Genomic DNA, 22,665 nt, shown 5'->3' with positions numbered 1-22,665 from the left:
TCAAACAGTTTTTTCCTATATAATCCAAATAATTTTGGAAAATAAGACTACTTTAAAAATTCCAATGGCGGAGAGGGAGAAACTCCTAAAACGGGAAAGTTCTAGCTTCTATGATTAGGAACAAATACTTAGCATCTACTTCTTTAATTAGAAAGTTAAATAAGGAACCGAGATATAAAAAGATAATGGAAGATATGTTGTACAAAAACTACAAAAGTTGTTTCTTAGGCTATTCTTATTCCCTCTTCTAAAAATGCTAAATATCAAGCAAAAGCTTTAACCTGTTTCCAGCAGTGACTTCCACGCATGTGTAGAAAGCTGGTTCACATTCAAAGTTATTCATTACAATACCATGATAGCCATTTTGAACATGCTGGTTTATTCCTTTTCGACGAAAGTGGTCTAGCACTTTGTTTATGCTGTCTATTCCATTTAAAATGGCCTGTAAATTGTCAGAAATGAAAAATATTAAAATAATATCATCAATGGCACTCCTGATAAGGAATGAGACCACAACACCATACATTTTAAAAATATACCAGTGATTAAACTAAACATCCTCTCCAACAAACACATCGCCTCCTCACAATATGCCAACTACATGTAACACCTTATATGACAGGTTCTGTTCTATAACAGTAATGTTAAAAATGGGCTCTTTATCTGAACATCAAAAGTGCTACTATTAATAGTATGTGTAGTAATAAAACTATTTAATCTCTCATTTCATATTTAGAAGATAATTTGGACTCCTATTTATCACTTGGAAACCATGACCTACATCTTGAAAGGTAAAAAATTATTATGTAACGATTAACTCAATGACTCAGTGTAAACAGAGGTGATGAAAACCTGCCCACCTTTCCTGTTGCTGCTCTAAGAAGTTGTTGCTTCTTTTCAAGATCTTCTCTTTTAGCAGCAAGTGCTTGCTGTTCTGCATTCTCTTCTCTCCACAAGTAGCTAATAAATAAAAAGTAGACTGTCTTTAATTTTAAACACATATGAGGATGCATTAACAGTATACAGTTTAGAATCAAAATACAGAAAACAAGCCTGACCAGTTAACTTGTAACTTAAAGACCACATAATAGCTAGTAACGAACATTACTGAAAACATTAACGCATATTTTAGTCTATACTAACTTTCTTTCACTTTGTAGTTCATCTTTCTTATTTTTTACTTCGTAATATTTTCTGTCCAGTTCTTCTACTCGAGCTTTGACTTCATTAAGATCCTGGTCCAGTTTCTATGGAAATAAAAATAAATTTAAAATTCAATTTCATCAAACTAATCTACACTGATAGAAAGCAGATCAGTGGTTGCAGATGGATGGGGGGGGGAGAAAAGGTGAGGGAGGAATTACAAAGGGGTATGGAAAACACTTTTGGGTAATAAACATGTTTATTGTCTTAACTGTGGTGACGGTTTTACCGATGTATATGTATGTCAAAACTCATCAAATTATATACTTTATTTTTGCCACTTTCCTGACTAGGAAAAATGATTCATTGGCTAGAGTTTAAGGAAGCTGACACTTCATCCACTTAGTGAAGTTACCAAAAGCCCAGTATGTACCAGGCATTCTTAGAAGAGCTGGGGAATCATCAAAGACCAAAGCAAACAAAAATCCTTGCCTTATTTGGAAGCAATAAGACAAGCAAAATAAATCTGAAGATCATCCTTCAGGGGAAGGGCTTAAAACTGCTTCATAAGGTAATTACATTCATCTGTTTGTATTATAACTAATTATTGTCAGATATCAAAGTAATTGCAAATATTCCCACAGAGTACTAACAATTATTCGTCCTCAGTAGTAACACTGACTTTTTGTCCAAAATTTTAATGGACAAAAAGTCAATGTTACTACTAATTCCACTGACAAAAAGTCAATGTTACTACTGAGTCATAAAATCTTAGATTGGCCGGGCGCGGTGGCTCACACCTGTAATCCCAGCACTTTGGGAGGCCAAGGTGGGCAGATTATGAAGTCAAGAGATCGAGACCATCCTGGGCAACATCGTGAAACCCTGTCTCTACTGAAAATACAAAAATTAGCCAGGCGTGGTGGCACGCGCCTGTAGTCCCAGCTACTGGAGGAGGCTGAGGCAGGAGAATCACTTGAACCCAGGAGGGGGAGGTTGCAGTGAGCCGAGATTGTGCCACTGCACTCCAACCTGGTGACAGAGCCAGACTCTGTCTCAAAAAATCTTGGCTAATCAGAATGACTTTTAACATCTTGGATAATTAAACCCTTTAATTCTATACATAAGGAATTTGGGACTCAGTGGTATCTGAAACCATAAAAGAGTTAACAAATTCCCTATGTAAAATTTAACTTTTCTGCAGCAATTACTTAATTCATCCCCAGCTATCTGAACACATGCTAAAAGATTATAAACCTTGAAGAGTCAGTTTTCCTAAATTAATGTTTCAACTTTTACAGTCCTAAACAATTCAAAGACTTTTGTGTTATTAATTAGCATTACAGCTTACAGTATTTCTTTTTTTTTTTTTTTTTGAGACGGAGTCTCGCTCTGTCGTCCAGGCTGGAGTGCAGTGGCGCAATCTTGGCTCACTGCAAACTCTGCCTCCCAGGTTCACGCCATTCTCCTGCCTTAGCCTCTGGAGTAGCTGGGACTACAGGCGCCCGCCACCACACCCAGCTAATTTTTTGTATTTTTTAGTAGAGATGTGATTTCACCGTGTTAGCCAGGATGGTCTCGATCTCCTGACCTCGTGATCTGTCCACCTCGGCCTCCCAAAGTGCTGGGATTACAGGCGTAAGCCACTACGCCTGGCAGCTTACAGTATTTCTAAAGTCCTACATACTTTTGTTTTTTTCCAGGTGTATGTGAACACTAATGGTTCCCTTTCTGACACCATGATGCTACTGAGAACCAGTAATAAAGTAAGCTACCTATATTAAATTCAAAATATGTTTTTTAGACTTTATTACATGCGTTACAACCTGGAAAAGAGAAAAGAAAACATTTAGTTTGCACTGAAACTATCTAAGAGCTTCCCCTTCTCCACAGCAGTTGCTACGGCCAAGATACCACTGACATAAGTTAGAAAAGTCTAAAAACTTAGTTTGATAAGTATGTAGGATATGTATCACATAAATGAACCATAATAAAGCATAATAAAACCACCAAAAAAGACATTTTATTTTTCATACTGCAGGTTTTAAAAATACACTGTGGAAAAATTAATTTAGGATTATACCAAGAGGCAAAAGGCTATTTACGCTGGGCGCAGTGGCTCACACCTGTAATCCCAGCACTTTGGGAGGCTGAGGTGGGCGGATCATCTGAGGTCAGGAGTTCGAGACCAGCCTGACCAACATGGTGAAACCCTGTCTCTACTAAAATACAAAAATTAGCCGGGTGCAGTGGTGGGCGCCTGTAATCTCAGCTACGTGGGAGGCTGAGGCAGGAGAATCGCTTGAACCCGGGAGGCAGAGGTTGCAGCGAGCCAAGATGGCGCCACTGCACTCCAGCCTGGCAACAGAGCAAGACTGTCTTAAAAAAAAAAAAAAGGCTATTTACATAACAAAATCAGCACCATAAAATCATCTCTGTCCAAAGGAAAGGCTTCATCTTCACAAGTGGTCATTCTAATAACCAAAAGTGTGGCTGGAATACTGGAAAATAATGAACTTCAAGCATGACAAAAAATGAATAAATTCTCTCACTGGAGGCACCTTCAAAAGGGGCATCTGCTGAGGTTGGTTTCATAAACTCAAGAGAAAACTCATTTTATTTCAAGAAAGGAGGTGTAACTATCAGTTCAGACTATACTAACCATATAAACAACTGCCTGGATTAACCCAACTTTTCCACTCCCTCCACAAAGTATCACAACTAAAACCCACAGCACGACTGGACTTCCAAAAAGAGCAGGCTACACTCCTGCCAATTTTACCTACCTGTTGTTTATGCTTACAGAGGCTGTGTGTGCTCCCCACTATATTTTTTTTTCTTTCTGTAAAGTGAGAATATGAGTACAAAGAAAACAGCTCTTTCTTTAAAACTTCACTGAGGTTTTGGATACATTTAAAGGTGAGTCACCAAAAACTCAAAGTGGGCAAATCACTATAAAAGATTAGGGGCCAGGCGTGGTGGCTCACACCTGTAATCCCAGCACTTTGTGAGGCCAAGGCAGCCAGGTCACAAGGTTAAGAGACCAAGACCATCCTGGCTAACACAGTGAAACCCCATTCTACTAAAAATACAAAAAATTAGCCAGGCGTGGTGGCATGTGCCTGTGGTCCCAGCTACTTGGGAGGTTGAGGCAGGAGAATTGCTTGAACCCGGGAAGCAGAGGTTGCAGTGAGCCGAGATCGCGCCACTGCACTGCAGCCTGGGCGACAGAGCAAGACTCCGTCTCCAAAAAAAAGAGATTAGGGACAAATAATTATATATAATATACAATTAATAAGTACATAAATATTAATATATGTACTTTATAACAAATAATTTAAAATGTCAAGTCCCAAAAGTCAAGAAAAAACTGAAGAACTGGTCCAGATTAAAGCAGATAAAAGAAACATGACAACTAAATGTAACATATGATGCTGGAATACCAAAAAATGAAGTTTTTTTTTTAAAAAAAAAAACATTACACCAGGCGTGGTGGCTCACGCCTGCAATCCCAGCACTTTGGAAGGCTGAGGCGGGGTGGATCACGAGGTCAGGAGTTCAAGACCAGCCTGGCCAAGATGGTGAAACCCCGCCTCTACTAAAAATACAAAAAAATTAGCCAGGCGTGGTGGCAGGCACCTGTAATCCCAGCCACTCGGGAGGCTGAGGCAGAGAATTGCTTGAACCCAGGAGGTGGAGGTTGCAGTGAGCTGAGATCATGCCACTGCACTCCAGACTGGGCGACACAGTGAGACTCGTCTCAAAAATAAAAAAAAAATGTTACCATCGGCCAGGCACGGTGGCTCACGCCTGTAACCCCAGCACTTTGGGAGGCTGAGGCGGGCAGATCACCTGAAGCTGGGAGTTTGAGAGCAGCCTGACCAACATGGAGAAACCCCATCTCTACTAAAAATACAAAATTAGCTGGGCTTGGTGATGCATGCCTGTAATCCCAGCTACTCAAGAGGCTGAGGTTGCAGTGAGCCGAAATCGCGCCATTGCACTCCAGCCTGGGCAACAAGAGCGAAACTCCATCTCAAAAAAAAAGTTACCAACAAGCTGTTTTAGACATATGTTGTGACATCTTGTTAAAATTAAGGGTATGTAAGACACACGCTACCAATTCATAAAAACATATTTTAAGCTGGGCACGGTGGCTCATGCCTCTAATCCCACCACTTTGGGAGGCCAAGGTAGGAGCACTGCTTAAGCCCAAGATTTCGAGACCAGCCTAGGCTACATGGCAAGACCTCGTCTCTACAAAAAAATAAATAAAAATTTTGCTGGGCCTGGGAATACATGCCTGTGGTCCCAGTTAGGAGGCTAAGGATGGAGGATCGCTGAGCCTGGAAGGTGGAGGCTGCAGTGAGTTGTGTTTGTACCACTGCACTCCAGATTGGGTGACAGAACAAGACCCTATCTCAAAAAAATTAAAAATACATACATACATTTTAAGATACTTAATCTACATAAAGGCTCAATGACATGCATATTCTTTAAAAAAGAACTATATGTATATTAAATTGTGCAGGGGCCTTTTCTAAATAAGTATCTGTCATATATTTTAAGAGCAACATGTAGACTTATTTAAAAAGAAAACGAAGTAGATAAAACTAAACACGTTTATCTCTTCTGAAAGACTTTTACAAACCAGCTATAAAAGTTCTTACATTATACTGCTCCAGATTTTTCTCTTTATTTGCTTCAGTGTCTTCCAAATCCTTATGTATAGCAGCAATCTGTCTTTTCTTGTCATTAATAGCCTGATCTAAAGACTTGAGTTCCTTTTTAATCCACTTATCCCTTTCTTCTTTTGATGTAAACTGGCTTCCTCGACCTTGCTTTGCATAAAGATCCGTTCTTTCCTGGGTAGCTTGAGCCAATCTACACAAAATAGAAGAGAATGGGATGAAAAGGAGAATAACCAAGTTTAATTGTAACCAATAATGTCAACTGTACACAGAAACATAAAGCCATTTTTCAAAATGATACAAAAAGAATTAAGTGTAAAAAGCAGCTACTATATAATTGAGCTCCTTGGACAACCTAGTTTTATATAATGTGATGTAGAAAGTTAAAGTGTTGGTGAAAGTTCTCAGACCTAGCAATTCCTCGTTCTTCTTTCTCTTTTACACTGTTGAATTTAGGTTCTGTTTCTGCCAGTTCTTTCTGCTTTTCTTCTATTTTTTCAAGCAGCTTCTGCCTCTCTTTTAATAAACGTTTCTGTAAATAAAGTAAAAATGCAAACTGCTTTAAATTTTTTGCATAATTTAGGTCTAGCATAAATGTTTTCTCATGAAAAAAACTTCATGAGAAAACCCACCTGTAACATGAAATTCTTTTTTAATGTAAGAAACAAAGGGACAGTACTGACCTGTTACTTGAGTACAAATTATGTTAACGTAAAAAAAGCTTAAAAAAAAATTCCAACACATACTAGTCACAGAAAGGACTGTCTTCTACAGTTGACACTCACCTGAACATTCATATGTCTTTCATTTTTAGCATTTTAACTTACCCTTTGTTCACTATTGCCTGCTAGTTCATCTTGTAAATCCTTGGCTTTAAGCTCCAACTTAGTCCTCTGCTTAATTTGTTCTTGTCTTTCAGCACTAAGCTGTTCTTTTTCTTCTTTCATAGCTGAAATTTTTGTTTTCAATTCTCTAACTTGGCGTTCGATATCCTACTCAAAAGTATTAAACAGAAAATAAGGCAATTAGAAGTACAATAGCAGAACTGTGGCACCATTAATTCTCTTTCACTTAATGTTTAGTACTACTCTGTCTTTTCAATATTCAATTCCTCTAACTCTCCCTTGTGTAATCATTCCATAATTCTGGTAGAAAAGGGTTTACTATGGTCAAAAACATACAATGGCTGGACATGGTTGCTCATGCCTGTAAACTCAGCACTTTGGGAGGCCCAGGTGGGAGGATTCCTTGAACCCAGGAGTTCAAAACCAGCCTGGGCAACATACTGAGATTCCATCTCTTCGAAAAATAAAAAAAATAGAAGGCTGAAGAGGGAGGATCACTTGAGCTTGAGAGATCAAGGCTGCAGTGAGCTGTGATCTCACCACTGCACTCCAGCCTGTGCAATGGAGTGAGACCCTGTCTTTAAAAAAAAAAAAGACTTCAGGCAGAAGGACCACTTGAGCCCAGGAGTTTGTGACCAGCCTGGGCAACATGGTAAGACCTTGTCTCTACAATAAATTTAAAAACTAGACAGGTGTGGTGGTATACACCTGTGCTCCCAGCTATTCAGGAAGCTGAGGCAAAAGGATTGCCTGAGCCCAGGAAGTCAAGGCTACAATGAGCCATGATGGCACCACTGTACTCCAGCCTGGATGACAGAACAAGACCCTGTCTCAAAAGAAAAAAGTAAGTTAACACGAACCTTGTTTATAATCTTACCTCCATTTTATCTCTTGCATCCTGCTGAGCATCTCTTAATTGTCTGGATTTTTCTCCACTAGTCTCTCGCTTAGCAGAAAGCTAAGAAAAAAAAACAAGTTATCATATCTAACTCATTTTGTATTTACTAAATATTTCATAACATCTAATAAAAATTTTTATATCTATTAAAATAAACCAAAAGTAACCGCTCAAAATTTTTACAAAAATTGTGAAAATGATTTTAAACTAGAAAACTGAAGCACTAAATTTTTGTATAAAATGTGTAGTTTAGGATATACTACAACTACAAAAAGCCTTCAAAATGGCTTTCCTCTCATCTTGTCTGCCTAATACCACCACCTGATTATATTTCAGATAATACTATATAGCAAGGACCACATGGCTAATTTCCTTAAACTAAAAAAACTTGCTGACTAATAAATTCATTGAGAGGTTTTTTAACTTCCATTTAAAATCACTGAAAAGTGTAATTACGGCCTGAGTTTAACAAATTCATAAAAACAAAATTAATCTGATTTTAAGTGTCAAAGGTAAATATTTTACCTCATCAAGTTTGGCACGAGTCTCGTTAAGTTCCTGATTGTAAATGGTATATTCCAGGGCTCGTCTCATTTTATCCCACTTCTGATACTGAGCTAGTTCTTCCTTTTCTTCCTCTAATGTATGTAATCTCTCTTCAATGTATTTTAACAACTCATTGATTTTTTCCCGTTTGCCCTCTTAAAAGAAATGGGGAGAGAGGTAGAAGAACTGAATAAAATTTTTATGTAATATCACTTCTTAAATATACCTTGAATTAAATTATTTTTAAGAACTGTAGCATTATTTCTTTGATGTAATGTGGTAACCAAATTTAAAATACTAAAATAGCAATTAACCCATTTATGCCAGAGGTTGCAAATTTTTTTCTGTGAAAAATCAGACCTTGGCGATGACCTTGAGTGGTAGGATATAAGTAACACCCACAAGCTTAGGATTCCAATAATGGAATGCTAGGCATAAATGGGTTAAGATCCTTTATTATGAAAACCACCAGAGAACAAATTTACACATGGTGACACTGGTTCTTTTATAACATGTAGTAAGGGCCTCAGTTTAAGCTTCCTTTTAAAAAGTCAGTGTGCCGGCCGAGAGCAGTGGCTCATATGAGTAATCCCAGCACTTTGAGAGGCCAAGGCAGGCGGATCATCTGAAGTCAGGAGTTCAAGATCAGCCTGGACAATACGGTGAAACCCCGTCTCTACTAAAACTACAAAAATTAACTGAGTGTGCTGGTGGGCACCTGCAATCCCAGCTACTCAGGGAGACTGAGGCAGGAGAATCACTTGAACCCAGGAGGCAGAGGTTGCAATAAGCGGAGATCATGCCACTGCACTGCAGCCTGGGTGACAGAGCAAGACTCCATCTCAGGAAAAAAAAAAAAAGTCAGTGTGCATTTCCACAATATTTTTAAAAGCTACTAACATCATTGGTGTTATGGATTCTTAATTTTTATTAATAACAGCATTATCTACTGCTGTGGTATACTAAACACCGACTATATTCCTATCATGGAGCTACTCTGTCACAAAAACAGTAATTTGCAACAAAAAAATAAGGCAGAATCACATTTATTTTACCTGTTTCTTTCATTAAGGAGATGCTTTCTTCCTTTCGTTCATCATACACTCTAGTACCAGCTACTTCTCTTAATAGCTTTAATCTCTGAGAATCTGGTGCTGTTGCCATCTGGTTGATCTAAAAATTTTAGAAAAATAATCATTACATAGCTGTAGCCTCCGTTTAAGAAGAAGAACTCCACGTTGAAAGGTTTTTAATACACATGAAGGTTGGGTATCCCTTATGCAAAATGGTTAGAAACCAGAAGTGTTACACATTTTAGATTTTTTCAAGTTTTGGAATACTTGCATTTATACTTACCAGGTGAGCAACCCAAATCAAAAATTTGAAATCCAAAATGTTCCAACAAGCATTTCCTTTGAATGTCATGTCCACACTCAAAAGATTTCAGATTGTAGAGCATTTTGTATTTCAGACTTTTGGATTTGGGACACGCCAAGTTTTAAATAGATTATGATTTGGCTAATGTCATTTGTATAGTACACATGCCTACATATCTATGTCTCCTTTACTTAAATGAAATTTACCAAATAAAATCCAAATACAACTGTTATGTTCATAACTCTCCTTTATGAATAGGGCTAACAAGTGAAGGAGTATCTCACACCACCATCTTTTTCTTAGTCAATATGATAAGGTATAAAAGATGAGCTCCATTCCTCAAAAAACAAAGTATTTTTATAAGGGGAAACCATCACTGACTACACTTTTTTTAAAGCTACAATAATATATTAAAAGTACAATTCTCCCTCAGTTTCCATGGGGAATTGGTTCTAGGACCCCCTGCAGGTACCAAAATCCAAGGATGCTCAAGTCCCTTATATAAAATGGCATAGTATTTGCATATAACCTATGCACATCCTTCCATATACTTTAATATCTAGATAAATTACAATAATACAATGTAAATGCTATATAAATAGTTTTACTGTATTTTTAAATTTGTATTATTTCTTATTGTCCTGTTTTAAAATTTTATTTTAAATATTTTTGATCCATGGTTGGCTGAATTTGCAGATGTGGAACCTACAGATACAGAAGGCTAACGATATGACAAAAATGGTATGCTTTAAATATAGAGAGAATTGTACAACTTAAGTGCCATGCAACTTAATACATAACAAGTATCCCTAAATGTCAAAAATGATATCACTGCATTAAAAAATTGAAATTATCTCTAAGAAAATATGGTCTATCAAAAGTATCTACATCAAAGAATCATCCTTCAGATCCTCATTATTGAGCACTCCAATTATACATATTGGTTCATGCAATTTACTCACTTAAAAATTATTTATCAAATGGCTACAACATATGTGCCACTGCTGGGCACTGGAAAAGAGCAAACAAAGCAGAAAAGGTCCCGCCCTCATGGAGCTTACATTCTAATGGAAAAAGACAGAAAATAAGTATTATCATAACAGTGTAAGTGTTATGAAGAAAATAAAACAGATTAAGGAAATAAAGCACATAGGGTTTGAGGGAAGGCAATGCTTTTAGATGAGGCAATCAAGGATGGCATATGGGCAGAAACTGAAATGAAGTAAAAGGGCCTAGATTGAGAGCAGAGGGATCTCAGAAAAGTGCTCTTTCAAATCAGCCTCCATTTAAAAAAATTTATCTCCCACAAATAGTTAAATCGGAAAAACAACTTGTTCTTCCAGTAATACATTTTCTAAAACTGAAACTCCATATTCTTCCTAATCACTTCTTCTAAATGCTAACTTTCCAATACATAACTAGAAAAAAAAGCCTACAGTATAAAATAAGTGAATATTCTTTGAGAATTTTCGCTAGTCCAAAAAAAAAGTGAAAGTATATGAGAAGAGAGCAGAACAATCAGCTAAAAAAGTTTAGTTTGCCTGCTGAAAAAATGTAAAAAACATAATCCCTATTAGGGAAAATAACATGTAGAAAAAGGGCAGATTTCTGGTAATGTTAGCTTTTCAGTATTTTAATTGTGATAAATAATTAGGTAACAAAATATTAATTTTAGAAAGTTTTTCAAATGTGATTTTTATAGAATTCCTACAATATTCTTAATTATTGCAATATTCATAAGCCAATAATGTCTTCCCATACTTTCACCTCAGTAAGTAATACCAATCACTAGGAAAACAAGATCCACTTAATATGCTGAAATACTTCCATCTCAACATGCAATGGACCTATCTGGTACTTTATGGCCATGTAAAAGAATATGGCCATTTTTGCTTCAGCTTAACCACTCAAATCAGTAAACCAAATTCATCACTCAAGAATTACCCAGAAAACAAATTCTATTTAAAAAGGACATACAATTGTTTTACCTTTCCTTGTTTAACAATATAATAAGGATTGCTTCGAGAAAAACCAGCGCTTTCAAGGAGGTTCATCACATCATTTTTCCTGTTGACAAACAATGAAATTACTTTCCGATAAATAATTTTAAAGCACCATTAAGCAATGAGTAGAGTAGCCCCTGGGTTGATAGCATTAGGGAGGAAAGATCAGTAATTAAACCATCTGTATCATCCTCAGAACTTTCTGATTCTTATGTTTATCCTCTATATGTTGACTTGTTGAAGATGAAGCAAATATTCCTCATATATGAAGCAGGTAAAAGAATACTTTTACTCTTTTGTAAGGAAATCATAAAGAAAAATGCAGGCTGGGCGCAGTGGCTCACGCCTATAATCCCAGCACTTTGGGAGGCCAAGGCAGGCAGATCAAAGGTCAAGAGTTTGAGACCAGCCTGCCAACATGGTGAAACCCCGTCTCTACTAAGAATACAAAAAGCCAGGTGTGGTGGCGCCTGCCTGCAATCCCAGCTACTCAGAAGGCTGAGGCAGCAGAATAGCTTGAACCCGGGAGGTGGAGGCTGCAGTCAGCCGAGATTGCGCCACTGCACTCCAGCCTGGGCGACAGACCAAGATGCCGTATTGAGAAAAAGAAAAATGCTGGTTGGGCGTGGTGGCTCATGTCTGTAATCCCAGCACTTTAGGAAGCCGAGGTGGATCATTTGAGGCCAAGAGTTCGAGACCAACCTGGCCAACACAGCAACACCCCATCTCTATTTAAGTACATATTCAATTTTTTTTTTAAAAAAAAAGAAAAATGCTTACGTGACCATCTTCTTATCTAAGAAATACTGATCCTTTTTGGCACCAATAACTCTTCGAAGTGAAACTTCCTCTTTATCGATCTAAGAGAAAATGTAAAAGCCCAAAGTTAATTCAATAGTAAAGGAGAAAACTTTTTAAATAAGGTCATTTTAAAGTCCTTGCCCATAACTATTTATTTTAAAATTTCAATTATCTCACTAAAAATAATACTACAAATACTTAATACTCTTTACCAAGACACTTTTCACAACAGTTTGTACATTCCCATTTGTTAAGAGTATTCATTGTCATTTTAAGATAAAATCAGTATATAAACTGTAATTATTATAACAAATTATAAAAGCTTAAAAAGTTTCAAAGTATGAAGAAAATCAGCTAAACCAATTAAATTCTCAACATTACTTTAAAAAAAAAAGTTACTTACTGGTAACCGGTTGTCTGAATTATCAAAAATAATCTCCACGAAAGCAGAAATAACACGAGGACCAGTACCTTCCTAAAAATGAAAGAAGTGAGAAATTTGCCATTTAAGTAGTATACTCATATCCTTTAAAGGATTCTTAAAGTCTAGGACATAATAACAAGTCTGATTCAATGGAGAAAAATTTCTACTAGATTCATATATACACACACACACACACACACACTAATCTAACGTCTCTGCTCTTTTGGCAAGAGGGATACATACTTTGGGGATATCCCCAGAGTTACAGTATATATCCCTCTTGCCAAAACAGCAGAGATGTTAGATTAGGACAACAAAACTTCTCAACCAAATAGCTTTTGATTCTAAATAAAAAATAAGAACTATGCAAGACATGTCAAAGTTAGATATCCTTAAATATGATTCTACGGACCACTTTATTAGCTGCAAGACTGGGGCCATTTAATTCTATTTGCTAATATCTAATACACCATGAGGCTTTTCTCTCACCGTCTCATTTTAATGCTGCAAAGAAATCCTAATAAATCATGGGATAATTACCAAAAGTCTGTTTTTTAAAAAAATTTGAGACATTCTACAGTTTTAAATCTATTATAGAAATATACACATTTAACATGTGTCACATTTAAACCAATCTATGACACAAAAACTATGGTACCAAGTCCAGATACCTTCCAGATTATAGAAACATGTAGTAAATACAATGAAGAACTGTACCAAAGAGGTATTAATTATTTTAATGCCAATCTGAAAAACCTAAAAAGAATTTTTCTATAGGAAATCAATTCTGATTACTGAGATACAAATTCAAACTAAACAAGGGAAAAAGAAAGACAAGAGCTAAACAAAACAATTTCCTATGTGTGAGAAACACTGTTAAGACATATTGAGGAATTTCATTTTCTAGTCTTTAATAAACAATATTCAAAGCAGGATTAATTATACCATTTTATTGGAGTCTTTCATGATTTTCTATCCTAAAATTACTTTAGTCCATTACTCATATTTTTTTCCACATCACATTGGTAATGTGCCAATGTCCTAACAAGGTTTGAGGGAGGCATGACTCACATGAACACGAAAACCCAATCATCGTGCTTATGCATTACAAAAGGACCCATTTAATAAAATATCCTAACTCACATTACTGTAAATATACGGGCAGTCCCCAACTTACAATGGTTCAACAAACGGCTGAACGACGTGATAGCAATCTACATTCAGTAGAAACCATAATTTCAGTACCCATAAAATCACTGTTTTTTACTTTCAGCATAGTATTCAATAAATTATATGAGAGATTCAACACTTTATTATAAAACAGACTTTGTGTTAGATCATTTTGCTCAACTGTAGGCTAATGTCCATTTTTGACTTATGGTATTTTCAGTTTATGATAGGTTTATCAGGACATAACCCCACTGTAAGTTGCAGAACATCTCTACTGTTTTTCATACTGGAAAATGATGTTTACTATCTAAGTGCAAATATGGCTAAAACAACAAACAACTTGTATGTTGTTTAGTTTGCAATGGTTGTTTCTCTATGTTCCCAATTAATTTTTGGTTCTAGTTCCTAATCTGCAATCTCAAACTCTTCTTTCTCCTCAGCAAACCTGCTTCTTAAGCCTTTGCAGATCACATCCTTAAAGAAATTTATATGGAGGACATACCCACCTATAGGCAAATCCTATAATTTTTTCCTAACCATCGTATAAACATTAGGCCTTTATCTGGCATTAACATGTTAGGCTAAATTTCACGGCAGAATGAAACACTTATGAGATATATCATGTCTCCTTTAAGACATTTATATGGAGGACATATCCATCTATAGGCAAATCCTGTAATTTTCTCCTAAACCACTGTATAAAAATTGGGCTTTTATCTGGCATTAACATGTTAGGCTAAATTTCACAGCAGAGTAACACACTTATGAGACAGACTGTGTCTTGTTCACTAAGAATCTGAAACTTGAACAAATGCTTTTTTAACCAGCATGGAAAATTTATTTTTAAAATACATGTAATATCAATAATGTCTTAAAGCAGTCTCACTCACATGCAATAAAGCCAACCGCTGTTCTGGACGAAGATGACTAAACTCATCACTGAGAACAAACTGAATTGCTGGAAATACAAAAACAACTATTAGTATACCCTAAAAAAGTGTTTATACCTTATTTATAACTTCCCACACCTCAATATAACATAGTGTGTCCGGTAATAGACAATGCAAATAAATTATCTGTTTCATATGGACAAAAGGAAATGCAGAAAATGTGCCTGCACATCAGAATAATCAGGTAGGAAATGATATAAGAAAAATACTGAGAAGTTTTTCATTGAAACATTTAAAGAAAATAAAGAGAAACCACCGAGATACATGAAAACAGACAAGCAAAACTAAGGTATACCTCTGGCTCAAAGTGTACACTGACTGCATTAGGTTAACACTGTATTTGCTTTTTTCCCCACTAGACATAAATGCTATGAGTTAAAATCCTTTTTAACAAAATAGGATGTATTTTGAGAATATGCTTAAGCAGATACTTTACCAAAAGAAATAAAACTAAGGAAATACAGGGAAATGTTTGAGATGCCCAACTTCTACTACACTTCTTATACTATACTGAGCTCTGTAAGAAGGGGCCATTCCTACTTCGATATAGAGTACCTAACTGGACCACCCTGCCTAGGAAGTGAACTCTTTACTCAGCTGTTCTTGTCCCAGTCCACCCAAGAGACCTCTGGCACTGTGTGTATGTGGAGGTGGTGGGGGTGCCTGCATCGGCAAGTACGTGCACAAGCATTAATGTGTGTGCTGTGGACACAGGTCGGGGTGAGAAGACTTCACACTGCCCTCATCCCTGGAGATTCTGAAATACTTCCACTTCAGGCCACTCTCTCATCATTGCCAAATTACAACCACAATAGGATATACAGGCTAGAGAGTGCCTTTCAGATTCGTGTGCACAGAAGAGATAGAACCTTTGCTCTTATTAAGCCAATCCACTAAATGCCCCTTTCCCTCAAGCATTACCCAACTAAAAAGTTCACATTTTTCAACCTACTCCTTAACTGTCTAATTTTGTTAAAATGTTTTTCTCCTCAAAGGATTTGCTAACAGAGGCATTGCTATTTATACTTAAATGCAATTTATCTTTAGAGAGAATTTTCGAAGCTCTATTTACTATCTTCAAACTGACAACAGTCTGTTCAGTTTCAAGTTTTTTATACCTCTTCATCCTTTACAAAGATGATTGGTTTAGAAAACGTTTTGAAAAAGGTGAAATAAGAAAGATGAACCATTTTCCAAAACAATACTATCAACTATTCTACTGCATTTACATACATTTAAAATATGCATTTATAACATTTATATATTACATTCAAGTTTAAGAAGCATTTTCATACATACTATTGCATTCCATTCTTACAAACCATCTAAGGTTTTTTTTTTTTTGTGAAAAACCTTTTACAAAAGTGAAAAGAAAAATTTTTAAAGTGAAAAGAAAAATTTGAGAGGCTACGTGTTTTGCCCAGTCTCACAAAGCTAATCAGCCACTGGGTATAAAGCAGAATTCAGATCTGTATACTCTAAACCCTCTACACTAAGCTGCAATCCCATATAAAGTATTTCTTGGGTTTCATGCATACATAACCTCAGAAAATTAATGATTTTAATAATCTACCCTAAAATACCCAGGTCTTAATATATTTACAATTCAAAAAGCAACACCTACCATAAAAAAAGTTACTTTTTCCAGATCCATTTCTGCCCACTGGAAAATTTCAAAAAGTACAAGTTATTTTACATAAAAACCAATAAAATTAAAACTTTATCTTTTTAAAAATACTCAATATTTTTAAAATCCAAGTTACTAATACATCTTAACATCTGAAATTAAGCAACAGTGAACAAAAGAAACCAATAAAAACTATAATCACCAAATGAATTCAATTTTTGTACAGATTTCTAATAGTTTTCTCTTTAAAGATATTTCACAGTTGATCCATTTGCTCTTACCCAATAGTTTAAAATGAATAGGAATAGCTAAATATACTACCTGACTCTTATAATATTACAATGGATATATAATTCTATTTTAACTATATATATGTTTAACAATTTAAAGATTCATATATTGCTAACGTTCTAAAACAATCATTTTAAATCCTTAAAGTGTTCTCATGTTTACAATCAACCCTATATTATCATGTGTAGTCTCATAGAACCACAAAAGTATAATTTTAAGGTACTTTTTGACTAACAAAATTCAAATATAAGCAATTCAATACATAAAAGGGTATCAAATCCTTTTGATTTTAAGTGTATTTGTTTACTGAAATTTTCAGTGTTAAGACTCATAAATAACTATGTCAGTCTTCTCAATCTTGAGCCAGAAATATCCTGAGCAAATTAACCACAAAGTTACCACCTTTAATGCAAAGTAAGTCTCAAAAAGATCATTCATGTCATGCCAGAAAGGATGTACTTTTTAAAAAAAACACATATGACAGACACAGGAGCCAGCTTGAAGGGGGCTTTCAGTAGCTAAAACTAGGGGTAATCTGAGCATCAAAATGGCCAAATAAATTATAAATTATTGGTGGCGGGAATAATCCATGCATCCATACCAATAATAAAAAGATAAATAAGTAGGTAAGGAAGGAGGAGAATTACCAAATGCCAAGTTGTAAATGTGAAAGGAGTGCTGGAAATGAAAAATCCTTTTGTGACCGTCAGAATAAAGGCAAGGGTCATCAACAGATGGTAAATGCAGGCACAAAGTTTGAAAAGGAGCACAAGATTTACATGGTCCAAAAGCATCTGCCTATATTACTTATTAGCTGCAAGGGAAAAAATAATACCTACACAGTGGAAACATTAGACCTTGACTGGGTGATTAAAAGTAGTATCATCAATAAGAGTCAGACAGACCTCATGTGCCTCCAGATGTGATATCCTGAGAGGGACACAACATCACTTATGTCTTAATTCTCAAAAATAACAATGTTATAAAAGACAAAGGAAGGCTGTGGAAATGATCTAGGTTAAAGGAGACTAAAGAAGCATGACAACTATGCAATACCTGCTCCTAAATTAGATCCTGTACTGGAAGGGGAAAAATGCTATCAAGAACATTTCTGGGTCAGTCAACATAACTGGAAAATGGACAGATTACTATGTATTAAATTTACTTAAGTTGTAAATTGTACTGTGATTACGAAAGAGAACATCCCTCCTCTTAGAAAGTACACATTAAAGTCAGAGGACCATGGTGTAAATAACTTTAAGGAAAAAAGTGTGTGAAGAGTGGAAATGATACAGCAAGTGGGGAAAATGTTAATAACAGGTGAATCTAGGTAAAGGGTTTATGAGTAGTCTCTGAACAGTTCTTATTGGGGCAATTTTTCTGTAAATTTGAAACTATTTCTAAGTAAAAGTTTAAGATGACAATTTATCATTAAATGAATAAATATTTCAAACCACAATACATCTATAAATAACTGAAATTTTAAGAATTTCCTTTTAAGAATTACTCCTACCTATAGAGTGGAACACTATATAGCAATTTTAAAGGATGCTGAATATTTAATAAAGACATTTCAAGATTTATCTTGAAGGAGAATAACAGATTACCAGTAAGTTATATGATGAACTTTTTATTTAAAAATGAACCCATTTTTATTTAAATACATATTAAAAAGATGTATACAAAGACTAAAAACGTACTGAGGTAAACATAGTTTATATGTGGCCCCAGATTCACCTTTCTCAACCCAGGCCTTGGCTGCCAATCAATGGAAAAGCTCAGTCTCCTAATACCTCTGGTAGATTCAAGCTACCCTGGGAGTACATTCAGGTACTCCTGAACTGTGAACATGGAAAGGAGGCTATAACTCCCTGACTACTTCCGGGTGTTAGTTCCCAGAGCACCACAATCCAAAAGCTCGGAGGCATCAATGCCAGATGTAGAAAACTTTGACCAATGAAAGACAGGTGCCAGCCAACAAATCCTTGTCAGAATCCAAATCCATTCTTCTATCATGTGACCTTTCTAAGGCATGGTGGGTCCACAAGGTCTGTGAGTTATTCAACATGATTGCAAACCACCTGTGTCTTCTTTAGAAATCTGCGACCAGCTTTTCTCTTCATTCTTGCCCTCAAACTGCACCTCCCATTAAAGCCTTAGCAGCTAATCCTGTCTGTGCTGTTTTCTAGGAAACCAGGACTAATCACAAGTATAGACTGTTATTATTAAGAATGGTTATCTCTGAAGAATCTTGGTGCGCAGTAAAAAACAAAGCATGGTTATCTCTGGGTAAAAGGATTATAGTTTATCTTAATTTTCTTCCTTTTAGCTTTTCCATAATGTTCTATAACATGTATTTCTTTTGTTAAAAGGTTAGGGGGAAAAAATCCCCAAAAAGGTATATGTTTGATGCATATACCCAACATCAGTACAAGAGATATTTTTTAATAGTCAACATCATTCATCAATCAAAGTGGTATGCTTTCACCAGATATTTTTAAGGCAAATCTCAGTACATAATTACTTTTGATCTTTCTTACATTATTAACGTATCTGGTTTTAAAACATGTTTAATCAGTACTGTTATCTTGGGTTCATTTGTTTTAGTTAAACAAAACCGTTTTCCTTTGTAACAATGACTATTAACGAATCTAATGCTGCAATCACAGAAGTAAAACAGCTAACTGATAACAGCTAAAACAATGGTATTTGATGGACCTTATAGACAAAATGTAATCATTCTAACTAATAAGTTACTTTACAGATCATTTATAAAATCATACAAATGAAATATTAAGATACTTATTTTAAGGTGCAAGTTAAAAGAAAACAGAAATCTAATAATTCTTATTTTTCTACATTTCTAAAGATTTTGATTGATGAAAAAAATCAGAAAGTGCTTATATGTAAGCAAAACCCCAGTACAATTAAGCCACCCTATGGCATGTCAGTTCAATTAAATGACTTCAGTAGATAGAGCACAAGTGGGGAAAAAAAAGTATGCCTTCTTTATTCCCAACTACAAGGCTGCTATTGATAAATCGAGGGCAAAAAAACCTGCCTTCAATTTTATCATTTTATACAAAATGAAGTATGATTCTCTAAAGGTCTTCTGGAAACATAAGTAATATGAATCTCACCCACGCGCCACAGACTGAATTGTGTCCCCCTGAAACAACTGACACCTTAATCCCGAATGTGATAGTATTTGGACACGGGGACCACTGGAAGATGATTATGGTTAAATGAGGACATGAGGTTGGGGTCATGTGAGCACACAGCAAGACAGCAGCTGTCTATAAGCCAGGAAGAGAGCCTCACCAGAACCTAACCATGCAGGTATCCTGATCATGGATGTCTGACCTCCAGACTATGAGAAAAAAAAATCTTGTTTAAGCCACCAGTCTATGGTATTTTGTTATGGCTGCCTTAGCAAACTAATATACCACTTAGTTTGGACTCTGTACAGCAAAACTGTGTCAACAGCAGTCTGTTTTTCTGGTGTCCAGAAGCACTCCTTTCAGCTATCCTGTAAAATACTCAGCAGAATGTCAGAAAACATTTTTGTTAGCTGTATCAGCAAAATGCACACTACAATCTGAGCAAAATCTATGACTACATATTGTCAATGGCAATCACCATTAGCTCTTTATCCTCACACTTACATAAGGTTTCTCATTTAATCTTCTCAACAGCCCTATGAGACAGGTATCATCTCCACTTTACAAGTGAGAAAACTGAAGCTTCTCAGAAAGTGAAGAAGAACGTGTGCCACAACTGTTTTTTTTTTTTATTATTATTATACTAAGGTACATGTGCACAACATGCAGGTCTGTTACATAGGTATACATGTGCCATGTTGATTTGCTGCATCCATCAACTCGACATTTACATTAGGTATTTCTCCTAATGCTATCCCTCCCCCAGGCCCCCACCCCCCTACAACTGGGATTTGAACCCCATTCTGTTATGCTCCAAAGTTTATGCTCTTCCAATCTAGCTACATGGTCTGTCCTTAGAGACATTGACTGCCGGGGGTGGGGGGGAATCCTGGGATCTACTTTGTGAATAAAAATTGTCTGTCTCTGACATAAGGCAACAGTCAGCATTTTAACTAGGATATATAACAAGAACAGAAGAGCGGAAATGCTTTAAAACACTCTTACACACACATACAAGGCGACCCAGATAAAAAATGTATAACTTATGAGTGTCTTATCCAAACATTTTAAGTTTATAAAAATAAGCAATTCATCAGTGCAATAAGACAGAAAAGTTATTTCACGCAGAAAAATATAACTTAATATTCAAGGACAATTCCTGTCTCCTTAAGCCAATATACAAATGGACAGAATTTACGTTATCTGTATAGACTATAAATATGACCGAGTAAACCAGAAACACTTACCAATCACATTATGTTTTGAACTGAAGGGATCTACAATTGTTTGATCTCTGTAACTTCGAAAACCCTGGATAATAACCTAGTAAATAAAAAACATTTTTGAGAACCCACCCCCCCAAAAAAAGATTAACATTTTTCTCTTGCATTTCTTTCTTGTTTTTCAGTTAATGCAATATAGAAAACTCGCAATTTCATATAAGAAAAATTCATTTTAGTAAGTGATTAAAAATCTGCTAAAAAAAAAAAAAAGTCCTTTTATCGGTAATCTTTGCCAAGGCAATGCTGCTGGGTTTTATTTTTTTTTAGGAGTTATGCTGTCAACCTGTTAAGGACCTTTCAAAATCAAGAACACTGTGTGAGCTTAACTGAACACTAAACGCTGCAGTACAATAGCAAGTCTATAAAGCAGGCCGACGGGCCCCAGCTCTCCTGACTCCAAGACCACCGAGTGCTGCTTTCAGTCACTCACGCCGGCCACCCTGAAAAAGCCCACGTTCCAAAGAAGGAGTGCTCAGAGCCCGACAGACCCAATAGAAAACCGTCTCCAAGGCCGTGTGCCTGGGCTCATCTTTGTGGTGGAGTCCCGCGCGGGAAGACCATTTTGACAGAAGTAAACAACCGAGGGAGGGGGCGCTCCGCATCCTGCAAGCAGGAGGGTCCCGCTCACTTCGCGGGTTAATCGGGGAGAGGAACGGCCCCCCGCAGTGACAGGTGACGACACCCCAGCCAGTGCCCCCAGGGCCGCCCCCGGGCCGGGGAGACCACCTTTCCACACATCCCAGGCACATGGCCCGTGCGAGGCCACCCCTGCAGGACCACACAGCCCTTCCCGCCCGCGGCCGCCCCGGCGCGGTGCCTCCGCCAGCTCTGGGGCCGCCCAGGAAGGCCCAGTCCCTCCCAGCGGCCCGCCCGCCGGCCCTTCCACACCTCTCGGAGATCCTGCCTCTCCGAGACGAGCGCCAGCGGGGAGGCCCGGGCTGCAAAGGAGGGCCCCAATTCTCCGCGACCCCGCAGCCGGGGCACTCGTGGGGCCCGGGTCTCCCTCCTCCCCCACAGTCCCCGCCCAGCCCTGGTCCAGCCTGTGGAGAGAGGGGAGAGGCTGCGGGTGGCGCCGCAACACTCCCGCCTCAAGGAGCGGTCCTTACCGGCCCATGACGGGGTGGAGGGACACGAAGGCCTTACCTGCTTTATGTACATGATTCCGGGCCCTTGGCCTGGAAGGAGACCTGCCCCGGAGCAGCAACTGCGCGGCTGCAGGGTCAAGTGAGGCGCCTACGCGACCCCTCCCCCAAAGCGCCGCTCGCTCCCTTCCAGCCAAACAAAATGGCGGCGCTCGTGGGGGCGGAGTCCGCGCCTCGGACGGAACCACCTTGCAGCCTTCACAGGGTGTAGGAGGAGTCAAGTTCAGGTCTGCTCTTTCTTTTAGGCAAAACCGGTCCTCCACAGCGTTGTTTGGTGGATTTCATTTGAATCTAGAATTCTGTAGCTAACGCT

At 37.2% G+C, this 22,665-nt stretch overlaps 1 protein-coding gene and 1 non-coding gene across 2 annotated transcripts in view; both read right to left on the bottom strand.

The window, feature by feature from the left end:
• Positions 1 to 22,454, bottom strand: part of SMC3 (structural maintenance of chromosomes 3) — a 36,238-nt gene extending 13,784 nt beyond the window's left edge. The window contains 16 exon segments of the mRNA NM_001133475.1: positions 282 to 442; positions 861 to 960; positions 1,144 to 1,247; positions 5,814 to 6,027; positions 6,245 to 6,366; positions 6,662 to 6,826; positions 7,557 to 7,637; positions 8,103 to 8,278; positions 9,179 to 9,296; positions 11,489 to 11,567; positions 12,284 to 12,363; positions 12,708 to 12,779; positions 14,789 to 14,856; positions 16,473 to 16,511; positions 21,175 to 21,250; positions 22,354 to 22,454. Of these exon segments, the coding sequence (NP_001126947.1) occupies positions 282 to 442; positions 861 to 960; positions 1,144 to 1,247; positions 5,814 to 6,027; positions 6,245 to 6,366; positions 6,662 to 6,826; positions 7,557 to 7,637; positions 8,103 to 8,278; positions 9,179 to 9,296; positions 11,489 to 11,567; positions 12,284 to 12,363; positions 12,708 to 12,779; positions 14,789 to 14,856; positions 16,473 to 16,511; positions 21,175 to 21,250; positions 22,354 to 22,368 (1,670 nt within the window). The 5' untranslated portion in view covers positions 22,369 to 22,454.
• On the bottom strand, positions 13,744 to 13,845 carry LOC112135351 (small nucleolar RNA U13). Its single transcript, XR_002916647.1, has one exon. It is a non-coding gene; the product is annotated as a small nucleolar RNA U13 (small nucleolar RNA).
• Positions 22,455 to 22,665: the final 211 nt, after the last annotated feature.

Source organism: Pongo abelii, chromosome 8 (genome assembly GCF_028885655.2).
Source record: "Pongo abelii isolate AG06213 chromosome 8, NHGRI_mPonAbe1-v2.0_pri, whole genome shotgun sequence".
In the NCBI taxonomy this organism is placed as follows: domain Eukaryota; kingdom Metazoa; phylum Chordata; class Mammalia; order Primates; family Hominidae; genus Pongo; species Pongo abelii.
Note: the sequence above shows the minus strand (reverse complement) of the source record. Positions and strands in the feature narration are given on the sequence as shown.